Source organism: Babylonia areolata, chromosome 2 (genome assembly GCF_041734735.1).
Source record: "Babylonia areolata isolate BAREFJ2019XMU chromosome 2, ASM4173473v1, whole genome shotgun sequence".
Lineage (NCBI taxonomy): Eukaryota > Metazoa > Mollusca > Gastropoda > Neogastropoda > Buccinidae > Babylonia > Babylonia areolata.
This window is the reverse complement of record NC_134877.1, coordinates 666,526-688,020: the sequence shown is the minus strand read 5'-3', so window position 1 is coordinate 688,020 and position 21,495 is coordinate 666,526. Positions and strand designations below refer to the sequence as shown.

Genomic DNA, 21,495 nt, shown 5'->3' with positions numbered 1-21,495 from the left:
GTTCACCTACACACACCACACCCACTTCCTGTTCACCTACACACACCACACACACTTCCTGTTCACCTACACACACCACACCCACTTCCTGTTCACCTACACACACCACACCCTGTTCACCTACACACACCACACCCACTTCCTGTTCACCTACACACACCACACCCACTTCCTGTTCACCTACACACACCACACCCACTTCCTGTTCACCTACACACACCACACCCACTTCCTGTTCACCTACACACACCACACCCTGTTCACCTACACACACCACACCCACTCCCTGTTCACCTACACACACCACACCCACTCCCTGTTCACCTACACACACCACACCCACTTCCTGTTCACCTACACACACCACACCCACTTCCTGTTCACCTACACACACCACACCCTGTTCACCTACACACACCACACCCACTTCCTGTTCACCTACACACACCACACCCACTTCCTGTTCACCTACACACACCACACCCACTTCCTGTTCACCTACACACATCACAACCACTTCCTGTTCACCTACACACACCACACCCACTTCCTGTTCACCTACACACATCACACCCACTTCCTGTTCACCTACACACACCACACCCACTTCCTGTTCACCTACACACACCACACCCATTCCCTGTTCACCTACACACACCACACCCACTCCCTGTTCACCTACACACACCACACCCACTCCCTGTTCACCTACACACACCACACCCACTTCCTGTTCACCTACACACACCACACCCTGTTCACCTACACACACCACACCCACTTCCTGTTCACCTACACACACCACACCCACTCCCTGTTCACCTACACACACCACACCCACACCCTGTTCACCTACACACACCACACCCACTCCCTGTTCACCTACACACACCACACCCACTCCCTGTTCACCTACACACATCACACCTACTCCTTGTTCACATGCACACACACAAACATCACACCCACTTAAACCGCCCCTCTGCACTGACCCGCTTCATGCACACTGGAGCCTGTAAAAGCACTGTGTGGCCGCAGAGTGCAGCACCACCTCTCATACTGGCTCTTTAAAACAACAGACCCACCTTTTTCTCATACTGGCTCTTTAACTCTCTCCATACGAACGGCGAAAGAGACGACGTTAACAGCGTTTTACCCCAATTACCATCATCAAAATATCGCAAGCGAAACGCTCTTATACTGAAGAGGTGAATGTTGACAAAGAATACCACAATTCTGACGACGGAAGCTAAAGGTTGGGTCATTCAGACACCCACTGGACATCCGAGGGGTCTGTGTAGAGGAGAAGAGAGGACTGGCCGTACTGAATGGGTTAAAGGTCATTAAAACAACAGACCCACCTTTTTCTCATACTGACTCTTGTACGGGTCGATGAATCGGGTGAGGGTGAAATCACAGGTGGCATAGACTCTCAGCGTGTAGTGGATGGTGTTGTTCTTCTCGTACTGTGAGATGACCAGGGTGAAGGGCTCCGTGGGCTTGGCCTCCACCAGCTTGCACAGGTAGTGGGGACTGTTGATCCGGATCCCGTCCTTGTAGGGCGACGGGTCGTCTGTCACCAACACACAGTCAAACTTTCACTTTCCTGTAGGGCGACAGGTCATCTGTCACCAACACACAGTCAAACTTTCACTTTCCTGTAGGGCGACAGGTCATCTGTCACCAACACACAGTCAAACTTTCACTTTCCTGTAGGGCGACAGGTCGTCTGTCACCAACACACAGTCAAACTTTCACTTTCCTGTAGGGTGACAGGTCGTCTGTCACCAACACACAGTCAAACTTTCACTTTCCTGTAGGGTGACAGGTCGTCTGTCACCAACACAGTCAAACTTTCACTTTCTTGTAGGGTGACAGGTCGTCTGTCACCAACACACAGTCAAACTTTCCCGTCCTTGTAGGGCGACGGGTCGTCTGTCACCAACACACAGTCAAACTTTCCCGTCCTTGTAGGGCGACGGGTCGTCTGTCACCAACACACAGTCAAACTTTCACTTTGTTGTAGGGCGACGCGTCGTCTGTCACCAACACACAGTCAAACTTTCCCGTCCTTGTAGGGCGACGGGTCGTCTGTCACCAACACACAGTCAAACTTTCCCGTCCTTGTAGGGCGACGGGTCGTCTGTCACCAACACACAGTCAAACTTTCCCGTCCTTGTAGGGCGATGGGTCGTCTGTCACCAACACACAGTCAAACTTTCCTGTCCTTGTAGGGCGACGGGTCGTCTGTCACCAACACACAGTCAAACTTTCACTTTCTTGTAGGGCGACGGGTCGTCTGTCACCAACACACAGTCAAACTTTCCCGTTCTTGTAGGGCGACGGGTCGTCTGTCACCAACACGCAGTCAAACTTTCACTTTGTTGTAGGGTGACGGGTTGTCTGTCACCAACACACAGACAAACTTTCACTTTCTTGTAGGGTGACGGGTCGTCTGTCACCAACACACAGTCAAACTTTCACTTTCTCAAGCTGGTGTCACTGTCTTTGGACAAATCCATTTACACCACATATGCCAGGCAGATGCCTAAACAGCAGCATAGCCCAACGTTCTAGTCAGGTCTTGAGTGCATGTATTCTCTGCTGCCTGTGACAACTTTGGCCTCACAATCAGCACAAAGAAGACTGAGGTGATGCACCAACCAGCTCCAGGAAAGCCTTACGTTGAACCAAACATCTTCATTAACGGGCAACGACTGAACGTGGTGGACAAGTTCACATACCTGGGCAGTACACTCTCTCGCACAGTTGTCATTGATGACGAGGTGAATGCCAGACTCGCCAAAGCCAGTGCTGCCTTCGGCAGACTCCATAAGAACGTTTGGAACAGGAGAGGCATCATCCTGGAGACGAAGCTCAAAGTATACAAGGCCATAGTTCTCACCACACTGCTCTATGAATGTGAATCATGGACGGTCTACAAATGCCACGCCAAAAAGCTGAACACTTCCACACCACCAGCCTCAGAAAACTTCTCGGCATAAAGTGGCAGGAGAAGATCCCTGACACAGAGGTGTTCACTCGTGCAAACTTGCCCAGCATCTACACCATCCTGATGCAGGCCCAGCTGCGCTGGGCAGGCCATGTAGTTTGCATGCCTGACCACCGGCTCCCCAAGAAACTACTGTACGGCAAACTCCAACATGGCAAGCGCTCCCATGGAGGCCAAAAGAAGCGCTTCAAAGACACTCTGAAAGCTTCTCTGAAGGCCTTCAACGTCAGCCACGACACATGGGAGCTGAATGCAATGGACAGACCAAAGTGGCGTTCAGCTGTCCACATAGGCGCCAAATCCTGTGAGGCCAACAGAATTGCTGCAGCAGAGCAACGCAGACAGGCCAGGAAAAGCAGTGCCAACAAGTCCCCGACAGCCGCCACCATCCCCTGTCCACACTGCATCAGAACCTTCTGGGCGCGGATTGGCCTGACCAGTCATCTGCGCACCCACAGAGCCCAACCAACCCACCCACCCCCAGGATGACTAGATGGTCCTCGTCGATCCCGACGGACGAACCACACACATGTATTCATATTTCTTTTACAGAATTTTGCCAGTGGAAAACAATTATGCTGCCGCTGGTTCTTTTCAGTGCACCAATGTATGCTCCAAACAGGACCTCAGTTTATCGTCTAATCTGAATGACCAGAAGTTTTGTTGAATTTCCAGTCATCGTCTAATCTGAATGACCAGAAGTTTTGTTGAATTTCCAGTCATCGTCTAATCTGAATGACCAGAAGTTTTGTTGAATTTCCAGTCATTGTCTCATCTGAATGACCAGAATTTTTGTTGAATTTCCAGTCATCGTCTGATCTGAATGACCAGAAGTTTTGTTGAATTTCCAGTCAACGTCTGATCTGAATGACCAGAAGTTTTGTTGAATTTCCAGTCAACGTCTGATCTGAATGACCAGAAGTTTTGTTGAATTTCCTGTCATCGTCTAATCTTTCATAATTTCCCAATTACAGGAGTTATAATGAAGTCATATTTCCTAATTTCCCAATTACAGGAGTTATAATGAAGTCATATTTCCTAATTTCCCAATTACAGGAGTGAAAATGAAGTCATATTTCCTAATTTCCCAATTACAGGAGTTATAATGAAGTCATATTTCCTAATTTCCCAATCAAAGGAGTTATAATAAAGTCATATTTAATAATTTCCCAATCAAAGGATTTATAATGAAGTCATATTTCATAATTTCCCAATCAAAGGATTTATAATGAAGTCATATTTCATAATTTCCCAATCAAAGGAGTTATAATGAAGTCATATTTCATAATTTCCCAATCAAACAAGTTATAATGAAGTCATATTTCATAATTTCCCAATTAAAGGAGTTATAATGAAGTCATATTTCATCATTTCCCAACTAATGGAGTTTGGAGTATTTCCTCGTCCCTCGCCACCCCCCCCCCCCTCCCCCCACACCTCTCCTTACAGACCCGTGCATGGGTGCGTGAGTCCATGTGTGTGTGTGTGCGTGCACGCGTGTGCATGTGTGTGTGTGGTGAGTGCACACACATGTGCATGCATGCATGTAAGAATGAGTGTGTACATGCACTCACATGGGTAGAAGACTTTCTTTCCGCCGACTTTATAGACCAGCACCGTGATGAACTCCTTGTTGTCAGCAAAGTCCGCCTGCAACAGTCAGTGCAGTCACACTCAGCATTCAGCAAAGTCCGCCTGCAACAGTCAGTGCAGTCACACTCAGCATTCAGCAAAGTCCGCCTGCAACAGTCAGTGCAGTCACACTCTGCATTTAGCAAAGTCCGCCTGCAACAGTCAGTGCAGTCACACTCCGCATTTAGCAAAGTCCGCCTGCAACAGTCAGTGCAGTCACACTCTGCATTTAGCAAAGTCCGCCTGCAACAGTCAGTGCAGTCACACTATGCATTAGGAAAGTCCGCCTGCAACAGTCAGTGCATGCAACAGTCAGTGCAGTCACACTACGCATTCAGCAAAGTCCGCCTGCAACAGTCAGTGCAGTCACACTCCACATTTAGCAAAGTCCACCTGCAACAGTCAGTGCAGTCACCCTCAGCATTTAGCAAAGTCCGCCTGCAACAGTCAGTGCAGTCACCCTCAGCATTTAGCAAAGTCCACCTGCAACAGTCAGTGCAGTCACCCTCAGCATTTAGCAAAGTCCACCTGCAACAGTCAGTGCAGTCACACTCAGCATTCAGCAAAGTCCACCTGCAACAGTCAGTGCAGTCACACTCCGCATTCAGCAAAGTCCGCCTGCAACAGTCAGTGCAGTCACACTCCACATTTAGCAAAGTCCGCCTGCAACAGTCAGTGCAGTCACACTCCGCATTCAGCAAAGTCCGCCTGCAACAGTCAGTGCAGTCACACTCAGCATTCAGCAAAGACCGCCTGCAACAGTCAGTGCAGTCACACTCAGCGTTCAGCAAAGACCGCCTGCAACAGTCAGTGCAGTCACACTCAGCGTTCAGCAAAGACCGCCTGCAACAGTCAGTGCAGTCACACTCAGCATTCAGCAAAGTCCGCCTGCAACAGTCAGTGCAGTCACACTCAGCATTCAGCAAAGTCCGCCTGCAACAGTCAGTGCAGTCACACTCAGCATTCAGCAAAGTCCGCCTGCAACAGTCAGTGCAGTCACACTCCGCATTCTTCTTAATTTAATGATGTATACTTTTTTTTTCTTTTTTCCCCCTCAAGGCCTGACTAAGGTGTTGAGTTACGCTGCTGGTCAAGCATCTGCTTAGCAGATGTGGTGTAGCGTATAGGATTTGTCCGAACAAAGTGATGCCTCCTTGAGTAACTGAAACTGATTCTCTGCTCCCACACTGGCCAGCAAAATCATTTCCATCAACACAATCATCACACCTATGATCACAGTAAGGTGTGTAGCATTAACATGTAACAATATAAAATTCCAGAGTGGCTGAATGGTGAGAGTGATGGAGTCCTGCCCTGCTGTCCTCTGGTCTGTTTCTGGTCGCTTCAGGCTGCAGCTTTTTCCATCTCCATGGAAACAGGCATGCACATCTGCTCTGGCCTGAACCCTGCATGCATGCCAAAAGTCAACTGCACATTAAAGATCCTGTACTCCATGTCAGTGGTCCATGAATTATGGCAACATGGCAATACCCAGCAGGCATCAAACATGACTGATTCATCGGAGAACTGATGTTGGTTGTGTAGTGGAAAACATGACCGATTCATCGGAGAACTGATGTTGGTTGTGTAGTGGAAAACATGACTGATTCATCGGAGAACTGATGTTGGTTGTGTAGTGGAAAACATGACCGATTCATCTGAGAACTGTTGTTGGTTGTGTAGAGGAAAACATGACTGATTCATCTGAGAACTGATGTTGGTTGTGTAGTGGAAAACATGACTGATTCATCGGAGAACTGGTGGTGGTTGTGTAGTGTAAAACATGACTGATTCATCTGAGAACTGATGCTGGTTGTGTAGTGGAAAACATGACCGATTCATCTGAGAACTGTTGTTGGTTGTGTAGTGGAAAACATGACTGATTCATCGGAGAACTGATGTTGGTTGTGTAGTGGAAAACATGACTGATTCATCTGAGAACTGATGCTGGTTGTGTAGTGGAAAACATGACTGATTCATCTGAGAACTGATGTTGGTTGTGTAGTGGAAAACATGACTGATTCATCTGAGAACTGATGTTGGTTGTGTAGTGGAAAACATGACCGATTCATCTGAGAACTGATGTTGGTTGTGTAGTGGAAAACATGACTGATTCATCTGAGAACTGATGTTGGTTGTGTAGTGGAAAACATGACTGATTCATCGGAGAACTGATGTTGGTTGTGTAGTGGAAAACATGACTGATTCATCTGAGAACTGATGCTGGTTGTGTAGTGGAAAACATGACTGATTCATCTGAGAACTGTTGTTGGTTGTGTAGTGGAAAACATGACTGATTCATCTGAGAACTGAGGTTGGTTGTGTAGTGGAAAACATGACTGATTTATCTGAGAACTGATGTTGGTTGTGTAGTGGAAAACATGACCGATTCATCGGAGAACTGATGTTGGTTGTGTAGTGGAAAACATGACCGATTCATCGGAGAACTGATGTTGGTTGTGTAGTGGAAAACATGACCGATTCATCTGAGAACTGGTGGTGGTTGTGTAGTGGAAAACGACTGATTCATCTGAGAACTGATGTTGGTTGTGTAGTGGAAAACATGACTGATTCATCGGAGAACTGGTGGTGGTTGTGTAGTGGAAAACATGACTGATTCATCGGAGAACTGGTGTTGGTTGTGTAGTGGAAAGAAGAACCACCATCAGGCCTTTCACTGGGCACCTTTGGAGTCAGATAAGTTTCCCCACACCCGTTTCATGTCAGGCTGCCTGTAAAGCACACAACATGATGTGAACATCAGCAGCTCTACTCCTTCCATTGGACTTTCAATTCTACATCTTGGTTAGGATCCTGGCTTGGTCTGCTGGCTTTTTTCAGTCTCCTGGTCAACAATGTGCACACCTGCCACTGATTCAACTCCCTCCGTGTGCATGCACACACACAACACTGACAATGCAAGTTAAAGATCCCAAGATCTATGTCAGTGTTCAGTAGACTATGGAAAAACAAACATACCAAGCATGTACATCCCCCAAAATGGAGTATGGCTGCCTGAATGAAATCTGTCCATGAACCTCAAGGTCTGTTCTGAGATCTATACAAGAAAACATGAACTGTGGGGAAAAATAAACAACAAAAAAGGGGTGATTATCTCCAGTCAGGAACACTTAGTTCCCCAAGTACTGATTTAAGGGGTGATTATCTCCAGTCAGGAACACTTAGTTCCCCAAGTACTGATTTAAGGGGTGATTATCTCCAGTCAGGAACACTTAGTTCCCCAAGTACTGATTTAAGGGGTGATTATCTCCAGTCAGGAACACTTAGTTCCCCAAGTACTGATTTAAGGGGTGATTATCTCCAGTCAGGAACACTTAGTTCCCCAAGTACTGATTTATCTGAAACAGCCCCGTGGTTTCCACTGGACCAAAGATAATATTTCCATGTTAAAGTGGGCACAGTGAAATTCACTTTCTCAATCTGATATATTCTCACTGTGTGCTTTTAGCTTGTTGGCTTTAGTCTGTACATTGTTGGCCAGTGTTTTCAAATGGAGTAAACCTGTTGTGGGTGAAGTTGTGTGAATGAAGTATTGGCGTCTATGTTGTACAACCAGTGTTTTCAAGGAGAGCAAGCCTGCTGTTAAGTTGTGTGAATGAAGTACTGGCCTCTATGTTGTACAACCAGTGTTTTCAAGGAGAGCAAGCCTGCTGTTAAGATGTGTGAATGAAGTATTGGCCTCTATGTTGTTCACCAGTGTTTTCAAGGCGAGCAAGCCTGCTGTTAAGATGTGTGAATGAAGTATTGGCCTCTATCTTGTTCACCAGTGTTTTCAAGGCGAGCAAGCCTGCTGTTAAGATGTGTGAATGAAGTATTGGTCTCTTCCTTGTTCACCAGTGTTTACAAGGAGAGTAAGCCTGTTGCGGATAAAGTTGTGTGTATGAAACATGGCTTCCACAGTGCAGTCCTGCTAATAATTTGGTCACTTTCTGTCGTCTGCTACAACTATGCAGTCAGCATCACTCACTGACAGTCGTATCTTGGCCAGTCTCTTCTTTGGTCCTTTATTTATCAAATCATCCTATAAAAGTTCATCACTGTCTTATCCTTAGAATTTACACTTCAATTCTTTCTGAGCATCAGCTAAAGAAAGCAATCTTGGTTGATTTTGGGCAACATGATTGCATGTTTTGAATACGGAGTCCGACATTTTGTTGAGCAAGCAAAGAGAGGAGCCAGGCAAACACTGTGTCAGTAACCCAACCAAAATGTTCAAATAAAGGACTGCCTCATGACGTAGATGGTCAGTGACCCAACCAAAATGTTCAAATAAAGGACTGCCTCATGACGTAGATGGTCAGTGACCCAACCAAAATGTTCAAATAAAGGACTGCCTCATGACGTAGATGGGGTTTCTAGCTATGAATAGAATCTAGAAAGATGCCCCAAGCTAAAGCTACAAGTATTTTTGTCAACGAACTTAATACAAACCAGGGAAAAGTCTGAATATTTCGATGACGAGTTATCTCATCATTGTGGCAGCGCAGCGTACATGCTTGCGCTGACGAGTTATCTCATCATATAGGCAGCCTAGGGGTTAATCATAACATGGATACCTTGTCCGCAATTGTGATACCTGTCCATAATGGGGATATATCCTATCCACAATAGGGATTCCCTGTCGATAATGGGGATATCCTGTCCATAATGGGGATATACACTGTCCCCAATTGGGATACCCAGTCCCCAATGGGCATACCTTGTCCACAATGTGTCTGGTGAGCAGGATCCAAACAGCGGCAGACTGGGATGTCTTCAGCTCCAGTCTGTACTGAGGGTTGTCACTCATGTTGTAGCTGTCCTTCTTCGGCCCCTCCTTGCTCATCCATGTGCTGCCACACACACACACACACATACATAAACAAACACACACACGTGAGCACACACACATATACATAAACACTCACACACACACACACACACACACTCACACACACATACCATCACAATCATGACGACCACACATACAGGGCTGGTGTGTTACATCACACACACACACCGTCACTATCACTGACTATCACACACACACCGTCACTATCACTGACTATCACACACACACCGTCACTATCACTGACTATCACACACACACCGTCACTATCACTGACTATCACACACACACCGTCTCTATCACTGACTATCACACACACACCGTCTCTATCACTGACTATCACACACACACCGTCACTATCACTGACTATCACACACACACCGTCACTATCACTGACTATCACACACACACCGTCACTATCACTGACTATCACACACACTGTCACTATCACTGACTATCACACACACACCGTCACTATCACTGACTATCACACACACACCGTCACTATCACTGACTATCACACACACACCGTCACTATCACTGACTATCACACACACACCGTCACTATCACTGACTATCACACACACACACCGTCACTATCACTGACTATCACACACACACACCGTCACTATCACTGACTATCACACACACACCGTCACTATCACTGACTATCACACACACCGTCACTATCACTGACTATCACACACACACCGTCACTATCACTGACTATCACACACACACCGTCACTATCACTGACTATCACACACATACCGTCAATATCATTGACTATCACACACACCGTCTCTATAACTATCACACACACTGTCTCTATAACTATCACACACACCATCACTATCACTATCACACACACCATCACTATCACACACACCATCACTATCACACACACTGTCTCTATAACTATCACACACACCATCACTATCACACACACCATCACTATCACTGACTATCACACACACTATCACTATCACATACATACCATCACTATCACTGACTATCATATACACACTGTCACTATCACTGACTATCACATACATACCATCACTATCACTGACTATCACATACACACCGTCACTATCACTGACTATCATATATACACTGTCACTATCACTGACTATCATATACACTGTCACTATCACTGACTATCACACACACTCACTCATGGAGACAGGTGGTGTCAGAAACTAGGTGTCAGAAAGAAATCACTGTACTCACTCATGGAGACGGTTGGTGTCAGAAAGAAATCACTGTACTCACTGATGGAGACAGGTGGTGTCAGAAAGAAATCACTGTACTCACTGACAGAGACAGGGGGTGTCAGAAAGAAATCACTGTACTCACTGACAGAGACAGGTGGTGTCAGAAAGAAATCACTGTACTCACTGATGGAGACAGGGTGTCAGAAAGAAATCACTGTACTCACTGACAGAGACAGGTGGTGTCAGAAAGAAATCACTGTACTCACTGATGGAGACAGGGTGTCAGAAAGAAATCACTGTACTCACTGATGAAGACAGGTGGTGTCAGAAAGAAATCACTGTACTCACTGATGGAGACAGGTGGTGTCAGAAAGAAATCACTGTACTCACTGATGAAGACAGGTGGTGTCAGAAAGAAATCACTGTACTCACTGATGGAGACAGGTGGTGTCAGAAAGAAATCACTGTACTCACTGACAGAGACAGGTGGTGTCAGAAAGAAATCACTGTACTCACTGATGGAGACAGGTGGTGTCAGAAAGAAATCACTGTACTCACTGATGGAGACAGGTGGTGTCAGAAAGAAATCACTGTACTCACTGACAGAGACAGGTGGTGTCAGAAAGAAATCACTGTACTCACTGATGGAGACAGGTGGTGTCAGAAAGAAATCACTGTACTCACTGATGGAGACAGGTGGTGTCAGAAAGAAATCACTGTACTCACTGATGGAGACAGGTGGTGTCAGAAAGAAATCACTGTAATCACTGATGAAGACAGGTGGTGTCAGAAAGAAATCACTGTACTCACTGATGAAGACAGGGTGTCAGAAAGAAATCACTGTACTCACTGATGAAGACAGGGTGTCAGAAAGAAATCACTGTACTCACTGATGGAGACAGGGTGTCAGAAAGAAATCACTGTACTCACTGATGGAGACAGGGTGTCAGAAAGAAATCACTGTACTCACTGATGGAGACAGGTGGTGTCAGAAAGAAATCACTGTACTCACTGATGGAGACAGGTGGTGTCAGAAAGAAATCACTGTACTCACTGATGGAGACAGGGTGTCAGAAAGAAATCACTGTACTCACTGATGGAGACAGGTGGTGTCAGAAAGAAATCACTGTACTCACTGATGAAGACAGGGTGTCAGAAAGAAATCACTGTACTCACTGATGAAGACAGGTGGTGTCAGAAAGAAATCACTGTACTCACTGATGAAGACAGGGTGTCAGAAAGAAATCACTGTACTCACTGATGAAGACAGGGTGTCAGAAAGAAATCACTGTACTCACTGATGAAGACAGGTGGTGTCAGAAACTAGGTGTCAGAAAGAAATCACTGTACTCACTGATGAAGACAGGGTGTCAGAAAGAAATCACTGTACTCACTGATGAAGACAGGTGGTGTCAGAAAGAAATCACTGTACTCACTGATGAAGACAGGGTGTCAGAAAGAAATCACTGTACTCACTGATGAAGACAGGTGGTGTCAGAAAGAAATCACTGTACTCACTGATGAAGACAGGGTGTCAGAAAGAAATCACTGTACTCACTGATGAAGACAGGGTGTCAGAAAGAAATCACTGTACTCACTGATGAAGACAGGTGGTGTCAGAAAGAAATCACTGTACTCACTGATGAAGACAGGGTGTCAGAAAGAAATCACTGTACTCACTGATGGAGACAGGTTGTGTCAGAAAGAAATCACTGTACTCACTGATGAAGACAGGTGGTGTCAGAAAGAAATCACTGTACTCACTGATGGAGACAGGTGGTGTCAGAAAGAAATCACTGTACTCACTGACAGAGACAGGTGGTGTCAGAAAGAAATCACTGTACTCACTGATGGAGACAGGTGGTGTCAGAAAGAAATCACTGTACTCACTGATGAAGACAGGTGGTGTCAGAAAGAAATCACTGTACTCACTGATGAAGACAGGTGGTGTCAGAAAGAAATCACTGTACTCACTGATGGAGACAGGTGGTGTCAGAAAGAAATCACTGTACTCACTGATGGAGACAGGTGGTGTCAGAAAGAAATCACTGTACTCACTGATGAAGACAGGGTGTCAGAAAGAAATCACTGTACTCACTGATGAAGACAGGTGGTGTCAGAAAGAAATCACTGTACTCACTGATGAAGACAGGTGGTGTCAGAAAGAAATCACTGTACTCACTGATGAAGACAGGGTGTCAGAAAGAAATCACTGTACTCACTGATGAAGACAGGTGGTGTCAGAAAGAAATCACTGTACTCACTGATGAAGACAGGGTGTCAGAAAGAAATCACTGTACTCACTGATGAAGACAGGGTGTCAGAAAGAAATCACTGTACTCACTGATGAAGACAGGTGGTGTCAGAAACTAGGTGTCAGAAAGAAATCACTGTACTCACTGATGAAGACAGGGTGTCAGAAAGAAATCACTGTACTCACTGATGAAGACAGGTGGTGTCAGAAAGAAATCACTGTACTCACTGATGAAGACAGGGTGTCAGAAAGAAATCACTGTACTCACTGATGAAGACAGGTGGTGTCAGAAAGAAATCACTGTAATCACTGATGAAGACAGGGTGTCAGAAAGAAATCACTGTACTCACTGATGAAGACAGGTGGTGTCAGAAAGAAATCACTGTACTCACTGATGAAGACAGGGTGTCAGAAAGAAATCACTGTACTCACTGATGAAGACAGGGTGTCAGAAAGAAATCACTGTACTCACTGATGAAGACAGGTGGTGTCAGAAACTAGGTGTCAGAAAGAAATCACTGTACTCACTGATGAAGACAGGGTGTCAGAAAGAAATCACTGTACTCACTGATGAAGACAGGTGGTGTCAGAAAGAAATCACTGTACTCACTGATGAAGACAGGGTGTCAGAAAGAAATCACTGTACTCACTGATGAAGACAGGTGGTGTCAGAAAGAAATCACTGTACTCACTGATGAAGACAGGGTGTCAGAAAGAAATCACTGTACTCACTGATGAAGACAGGGTGTCAGAAAGAAATCACTGTACTCACTGATGAAGACAGGTGGTGTCAGAAAGAAATCACTGTACTCACTGATGAAGACAGGGTGTCAGAAAGAAATCACTGTACTCACTGATGAAGACAGGTGGTGTCAGAAAGAAATCACTGTACTCACTGATGGAGACAGGTGGTGTCAGAAAGAAATCACTGTACTCACTGATGAAGACAGGGTGTCAGAAAGAAATCACTGTACTCACTGATGAAGACAGGTGGTGTCAGAAAGAAATCACTGTACTCACTGATGGAGACAGGGTGTCAGAAAGAAATCACTGTACTCACTGATGGAGACAGGGTGTCAGAAAGAAATCACTGTACTCACTGATGAAGACAGGTGGTGTCAGAAAGAAATCACTGTACTCACTGATGAAGACAGGGTGTCAGAAAGAAATCACTGTACTCACTGATGAAGACAGGGTGTCAGAAAGAAATCACTGTACTCACTGATGAAGACAGGTGGTGTCAGAAAGAAATCACTGTACTCACTGATGAAGACAGGGTGTCAGAAAGAAATCACTGTACTCACTGATGAAGACAGGTGGTGTCAGAAAGAAATCACTGTACTCACTGACAGAGACAGGTGGTGTCAGAAAGAAATCACTGTACTCACTGATGAAGACAGGTGGTGTCAGAAAGAAATCACTGTACTCACTGATGGAGACGGGTGGTGTCAGAAAGAAATCACTGTACTCACTGATGAAGACGGGTGGTGTCAGAAAGAAATCACTGTACTCACTGATGAAGACAGGTGGTGTCAGAAAGAAATCACTGTACTCACTGACAGAGACAGGTGGTGTCAGAAAGAAATCACTGTACTCACTGATGGAGACGGGTGGTGTCAGAAAGAAATCACTGTACTCACTGATGAAGACGGGTGGTGTCAGAAAGAAATCACTGTACTCACTGACAGAGACAGGTGGTGTCAGAAAGAAATCACTGTACTCACTGATGAAGACAGGTGGTGTCAGAAAGAAATCACTGTACTCACTGATGAAGACAGGTGGTGTCAGAAAGAAATCACTGTACTCACTGACAGAGACAGGTTGTGTCAGAAAGAAATCACTGTACTCACTGATGGAGACAGGTGGTGTCAGAAAGAAATCACTGTACTCACTGATGAAGACAGGTGGTGTCAGAAAGAAATCACTGTACTCACTGATGAAGACAGGTGGTGTCAGAAAGAAATCACTGTACTCACTGACAGAGACAGGTGGTGTCAGAAAGAAATCACTGTACTCACTGATGGAGACAGGTGGTGTCAGAAAGAAATCACTGTACTCACTGATGAAGACAGGGTGTCAGAAAGAAATCACTGTACTCACTGACAGAGACAGGTGGTGTCAGAAAGAAATCACTGTACTCACTGATGAAGACAGGTGGTGTCAGAAAGAAATCACTGTACTCACTGATGGAGACAGGTGGTGTCAGAAAGAAATCACTGTACTCACTGATGAAGACAGGGTGTCAGAAAGAAATCACTGTACTCACTGATGAAGACAGGTGGTGTCAGAAAGAAATCACTATACTCACTGATGGAGACGGGTGGTGTCAGAAAGAAATCACTGTACTCACTGATGAAGACAGGGTGTCAGAAAGAAATCACTGTACTCACTGATGAAGACAGGTGGTGTCAGAAAGAAATCACTATACTCACTGATGGAGACGGGTGGTGTCAGAAAGAAATCACTGTACTCACTGATGAAGACAGGGTGTCAGAAAGAAATCACTGTACTCACTGATGAAGACAGGTGGTGTCAGAAAGAAATCACTATACTCACTGATGGAGACGGGTGGTGTCAGAAAGAAATCACTGTACTCACTGATGAAGACAGGGTGTCAGAAAGAAATCACTGTACTCACTGATGAAGACAGGTGGTGTCAGAAAGAAATCACTATACTCACTGATGGAGACGGGTGGTGTCAGAAAGAAATCACTGTACTCACTGATGAAGACAGGGTGTCAGAAAGAAATCACTGTACTCACTGATGAAGACAGGGTGTCAGAAAGAAATCACTGTACTCACTGATGAAGACAGGTGGTGTCAGAAAGAAATCACTGTACTCACTGATGAAGACAGGTGGTGTCAGAAAGAAATCACTGTACTCACTGATGAAGACAGGGTGTCAGAAAGAAATCACTGTACTCACTGATGAAGACAGGTGGTGTCAGAAAGAAATCACTGTACTCACTGATGAAGACAGGGTGTCAGAAAGAAATCACTGTACTCACTGATGAAGACAGGGTGTCAGAAAGAAATCACTGTACTCACTGATGAAGACAGGGTGTCAGAAAGAAATCACTGTACTCACTGATGAAGACAGGTGGTGTCAGAAAGAAATCACTGTACTCACTGATGAAGACAGGGTGTCAGAAAGAAATCACTGTACTCACTGATGGAGACAGGTGGTGTCAGAAAGAAATCACTGTACTCACTGATGGAGACAGGGTGTCAGAAAGAAATCACTGTACTCACTGATGAAGACAGGTGGTGTCAGAAAGAAATCACTGTACTCACTGATGGAGACAGGGTGTCAGAAAGAAATCACTGTACTCACTGATGAAGACAGGTGGTGTAGAGGAAGAGCTCTGGGTTCCAGTTGATGTAGAACACATCAAAGAAGCGACACAGGGAATCGTAGTCTATCCAAAACACACCTGCCGACATAATGACCTGTGGCTCAACAATCCATGATTCAGACACCTGTACACCTAGTATATATATATATATATATATATACTATACATAAATGTACACACATATATAACTTTATAAGTATATGTCTCTTTCTTAACAACAATAATATGTGCATTTATATTTGCTTTCCCTGTGGCTTGAAGCGCATTTAACAAAAGGCCAACAAGCGGTATAAACATGATACATAATCATGAAAGTCTGGTTTTTGTTTTGTAAAATAGTAAGCAGGATCCAAGAAAGCTTTCCCTGTGTCATTTCAACAGAAAACGAAGGAAACCCAACTCCATCCAACACTTCCAAACGCAATACATGGGACACTGTCTACTACAACAATCAGGCAATCGCACAGCAACTGTGTGTGTGTGTGTGTGTGTGTGAGTGTTGTAGAAGCAGTAGTAGTGGTGGTAGTAGCAGCAGAAGTGAAAGTCTTCAATGACGTGTTTGACCTGTCTGCACTATGACTGACAAGTCAAGGAAAGGACAAGGAAGCAGCCCACAGCACACAGCGACCATCAACAGAGAGCTGACTGACCATTGTCGTACATCTGAGCGCTCTTGGGGTCGTAGTTCATCGCTTTCTGCAGCTCGGGCGTCCAGTGGCCCAGGTCCTTCTCTGAGTAGTTTCCCTTCCAGCGTAGGTGGTTCCAGGGGTTCTTCAGCATGAACAGCTTCAGGCCCTGCAGTCCACACACAGCATCACTGTGTTACACTGACACAGCCCTGCAGTCCACACACAGCATCACAGTGTTACACTGACACAGCCCTGCAGTCCACACACAGCATCACTGTGTTACACTGACACAGCCCTGCAGTCCACACACAGCATCACTGTGTTACACTGACACAGCCCTGCAGTCCACACACAGCATCACTGTGTTACACTGACACAGCACAAGTGGTTCCAGGGGTTCTTCAACATGAACAGCTTCAGGCCCTGCGGACCACAGTCAGCAACATGGTGTTACACTGACACACACAGCACTGTGTTACACTGACACACACAGCACAGTGTTACACTGACACACACAGCAGAGTGTTACACTGACACACACAGCACAGTGTTACACTGACACACACAGCACAGTGTTACACTGACACACACAGCACAGTGTTACACTGACACACACAGCAGAGTGTTACAGCACAGTGTTACACTGACACACACAACACAGTGTTACACTGACACACACAGCAGAGTGTTACACTGACACACACAGCACAGTGTTACACTGACACACACAGCACAGTGTTACACTGACACACACAGCACAGTGTTACACTGACACACACAGCACAGTGTTACAGTGACCCCCACAACACAGTGTTACACTGACCCCCACAACACAGTGTTACACTGACACACACAGCAGAGTGTTACACTGACACACAGCACAGTGTTACACTGACACACACAGCACAGTGCTTACAGTGACCCCCACAACACAGTGTTACACTGACACACACAACACAGTGTTACACTGACACACAACACAGTGTTACACTGACACACACAACACAGTGTTACACTGACACACACAACACAGTGTTACACTGACACACACAGCAGAGTGTTACACTGACACACACAGCACAGTGCTTACAGTGACCCCCACAACACAGTGTTACACTGACACACACAACACAGTGTTACACTGACACACAACACAGTGTTACACTGACACACACAGCAGAGTGTTACACTGACACACACAGCACAGTGCTTACAGTGACCTGAACTGGTTACAGTGAACCCCACAACACAGTGCTTACAGTGACCTACACAACACAGTGCTTACAGTGACCCGAACTGGTTACAGTGACCCACACAACACAGTGCTTACAGTGACCCGAACTGGTTACAGTGACCCACACAACACAGTGCTTACAGTGACCCGAACTGGTTACAGTGACCCACACAACACAGTGCTTACAGTGACCCGAACTGGTTACAGTGACCCACACAACACAGTGCTTACAGTGACCCGAACTGGTTACAGTGACCCCCACAACACAGTGCTTACAGTGACCCGAACTGGTTACAGTGACCCACACAACACAGTGCTTACAGTGACCCGAACTGGTTACAGTGACCCACACAACACAGTGCTTACAGTGACCCGAACTGGTTACAGTGACCCACACAACACAGTGCTTACAGTGACCCGAACTGGTTACAGTGACCCCCACAACACAGTGCTTACAGTGACCCGAACTGGTTACAGTGACCCCCACAACACAGTGCTTACAGTGACCCGAACTGGTTACAGTGACCCCCACAACACAGTGCTTACAGTGACCTGAACTGGTTACAGTGACCGCCACAACACAGTGCTTACAGTGACCTGAACTGGTTACAGTGACCCCCACAACACAGTGCTTACAGTGACCCGAACTGGTTACAGTGACCCCCACAACACAGTGCTTACAGTGACCTGAACTGGTTACAGTGACCCCCACAACACAGTGCTTACAGTGACCCGAACTGGTTACAGTGACCCCCACAACACAGTGCTTACAGTGACCCCCACAACACAGTGCTTACAGTGACCCCCACAACACAGTGCTTACAGTGACCTGAACTGGTTACAGTGACCCCCACAACACAGTGCTTACAGTGACCCGAACTGGTTACAGTGACCCCCACAACACAGTGCTTACAGTGACCTGAACTGGTTACAGTGACCCCCACAACACAGTGCTTACAGTGACCTGAACTGGTTACAGTGACCCCCACAACAAAGTGCTTACAGTGACCTGAACTGGTTACAGTGACCCCCACAACACAGTGCTTACAGTGACCTGAACTGGTTACAGTGACCCCCACAACACAGTGCTTACAGTGACCTGAACTGGTTACAGTGACCCCCACAACACAGTGCTTACAGTGACCTGAACTGGTTACAGTGACCCCCACAACACAGTGCTTACAGTGACCCCCACAACACAGTGCTTACAGTGAACCCCACAACACAGTGCTTACAGTGACCCCCACAACACAGTGCTTACAGTGACCTGAACTGGTTACAGTGACCCCCACAACACAGTCCTTACAGTGACCTGAACAGTGACCCCCACAACACAGTGCTTACAGTGACCTGAACTGGTTACAGTGACCCCCACAACACAGTGCTTACAGTGACCCGAACTGGTTACAGTGACCCCCACAACACAGTGCTTACAGTGACCTGAACTGGTTACAGTGACCCCCACAACACAGTGCTTACAGTGACCCGAACTGGTTACAGTGACCCCCACAACAACCCAGTGACCTCCAAGCTGACCTTGTACTCCCTGACATCCAACATGGCGTAAGCGTGAGTGGGAACCAATCCCGCCCGATCGGCTTCTGCTTCACTGAGCTCCCCTGTCGCCACGGTGACCAGGCAGTGACCCTTGTGGAAACGGTCCAGCAGGCGTGTGAACTCTTTGTTGGCGTCAAACTCCGATGACCCCGGGCGTATGGCCACTCTCTCCGGGATCCACTCCGTCAGGGCGTGCAGGTCGATGTTCTGAAAGCATTGTCACTGTCATGGTTATCATTGATACTTACATATCACTGTCATGGTTATCACTGATACTTACATATCACTGTCATGGTTATCACTGATACTTACATATCATTATCATGGTTATCACTGATACTTACATATCATTATCATGGTTATCACTGATACTTACATATCACTGTCATGGTTATCACTGATACTTACATATCACTGTCATGGTTATCACTGATACTTACATATCAATGTCATTATTATCACTGATACTTACCAATCATTGTCAATGGTATCAATGATAACTCATGATTAGCTCATATCGTTTAGCTAGATACAAATCTACCACAATACATATCTAGTGCCTGTCTTCAATCTGAGACCATGTGCTGGAGCTGGGGAGTGTGTGTGAACTCACAGTTGGAGTCAGGGTGCATGTGAACTCACAGTTGGAGTCAGGGTGTGTGTGAACTCACAGTTGGAGCCAGGGTGTGTGTGAACTCACAGTTGGAGTCAGGGTGTGTGTGAACTCACAGTTGGAGTCAGGGTGTGTGTGAACTCAGTTGGAGCCAGGGTGCATGTGAACTCACAGTTGGAGTCAGGGTGCATGTGAACTCACAGAGTTGGAGTAAGGGTGTGTGTGAACTCACAGTTGGAGTCAGTGTGCGTGAACTCACAGAGTTGGAGTAAGGGTGTGTGTGAACTCACAGTTGGAGTAAGGGTGTGTGTGAACTCACAGTTGGAGTCAGGGTGTGTGTGAACTCACAGAGTTGGAGCCAGGGAAGTCGTAGCCGCCCATGACCTTCATGTAGGCCTTCTCCAGCACAGACACCCACAGCTCGTTCTTGTTGTTGGAGAACGAACACAGCAGGTCACCGTGCTTGCTCATCGGCAATGTGTCATCCACAATCACCTGTCAAACCATGACAACCACCACCATCATCATCATCATCATCGTCATCATCTTCGTTAGTGACTCATTACTGACTGAAGCTACCTTTCATCCACAATCACCTGTGAAACCATGACAACCACCATTACCATCATCATCATTGTTAGTGACTCATTACTGACTGAAGCTGTCATCCACAATCACTTGTGAAACTATGACAACAACCATCATCATCATCATCATTAGTGACTCATTACTGACTGAAGCTACCTGCCACCCACAATCACCTCTTAAACCATAATTATACATATAAGGCAGTCTTAGTCACATACAGATATCTAATGCTGAACATTGTATTATGTTATACATATAAGGCAGTCTTAGTCACATACGGATATCTAATGTTGAACATTGTATTAGTAATATGCAATGTACATTACATTTCAGTATATAATCAGTTTACTTCCATTTATTCTATCTTGATTTCTTGTACTCAATCTTATTTACAGATTTTTTTTAAAGATAAATATCATATTCTTTATTTTAAATGGGGACGTGGGCAATTTTGATAAATATAATACTGTGGAAGCTTGTGCTGTATTATCTATTTGTATAGGAATGCGTGAAGTGAGTGAAGGCTGAAGGCACTTGATGTGTGAAGTGAGTG

General features: G+C 45.8%; 1 protein-coding gene across 1 annotated transcript in view; it reads right to left on the bottom strand.

The window, feature by feature from the left end:
• Positions 1 to 21,495, bottom strand: part of LOC143278503 (calpain-7-like) — a 54,436-nt gene that overhangs the window by 14,434 nt on the left and 18,507 nt on the right. Inside the window, exons 12-18 of the mRNA XM_076583282.1 lie at positions 20,703 to 20,849; positions 19,721 to 19,948; positions 16,972 to 17,116; positions 16,300 to 16,399; positions 9,366 to 9,498; positions 4,588 to 4,663; positions 1,362 to 1,573 (exon numbers count right to left, since the gene is read on the bottom strand). Coding sequence (XP_076439397.1) covers positions 1,362 to 1,573; positions 4,588 to 4,663; positions 9,366 to 9,498; positions 16,300 to 16,399; positions 16,972 to 17,116; positions 19,721 to 19,948; positions 20,703 to 20,849 — 1,041 coding nt within the window. The remainder of the gene's footprint in view (positions 1 to 1,361; positions 1,574 to 4,587; positions 4,664 to 9,365; positions 9,499 to 16,299; positions 16,400 to 16,971; positions 17,117 to 19,720; positions 19,949 to 20,702; positions 20,850 to 21,495) is intronic.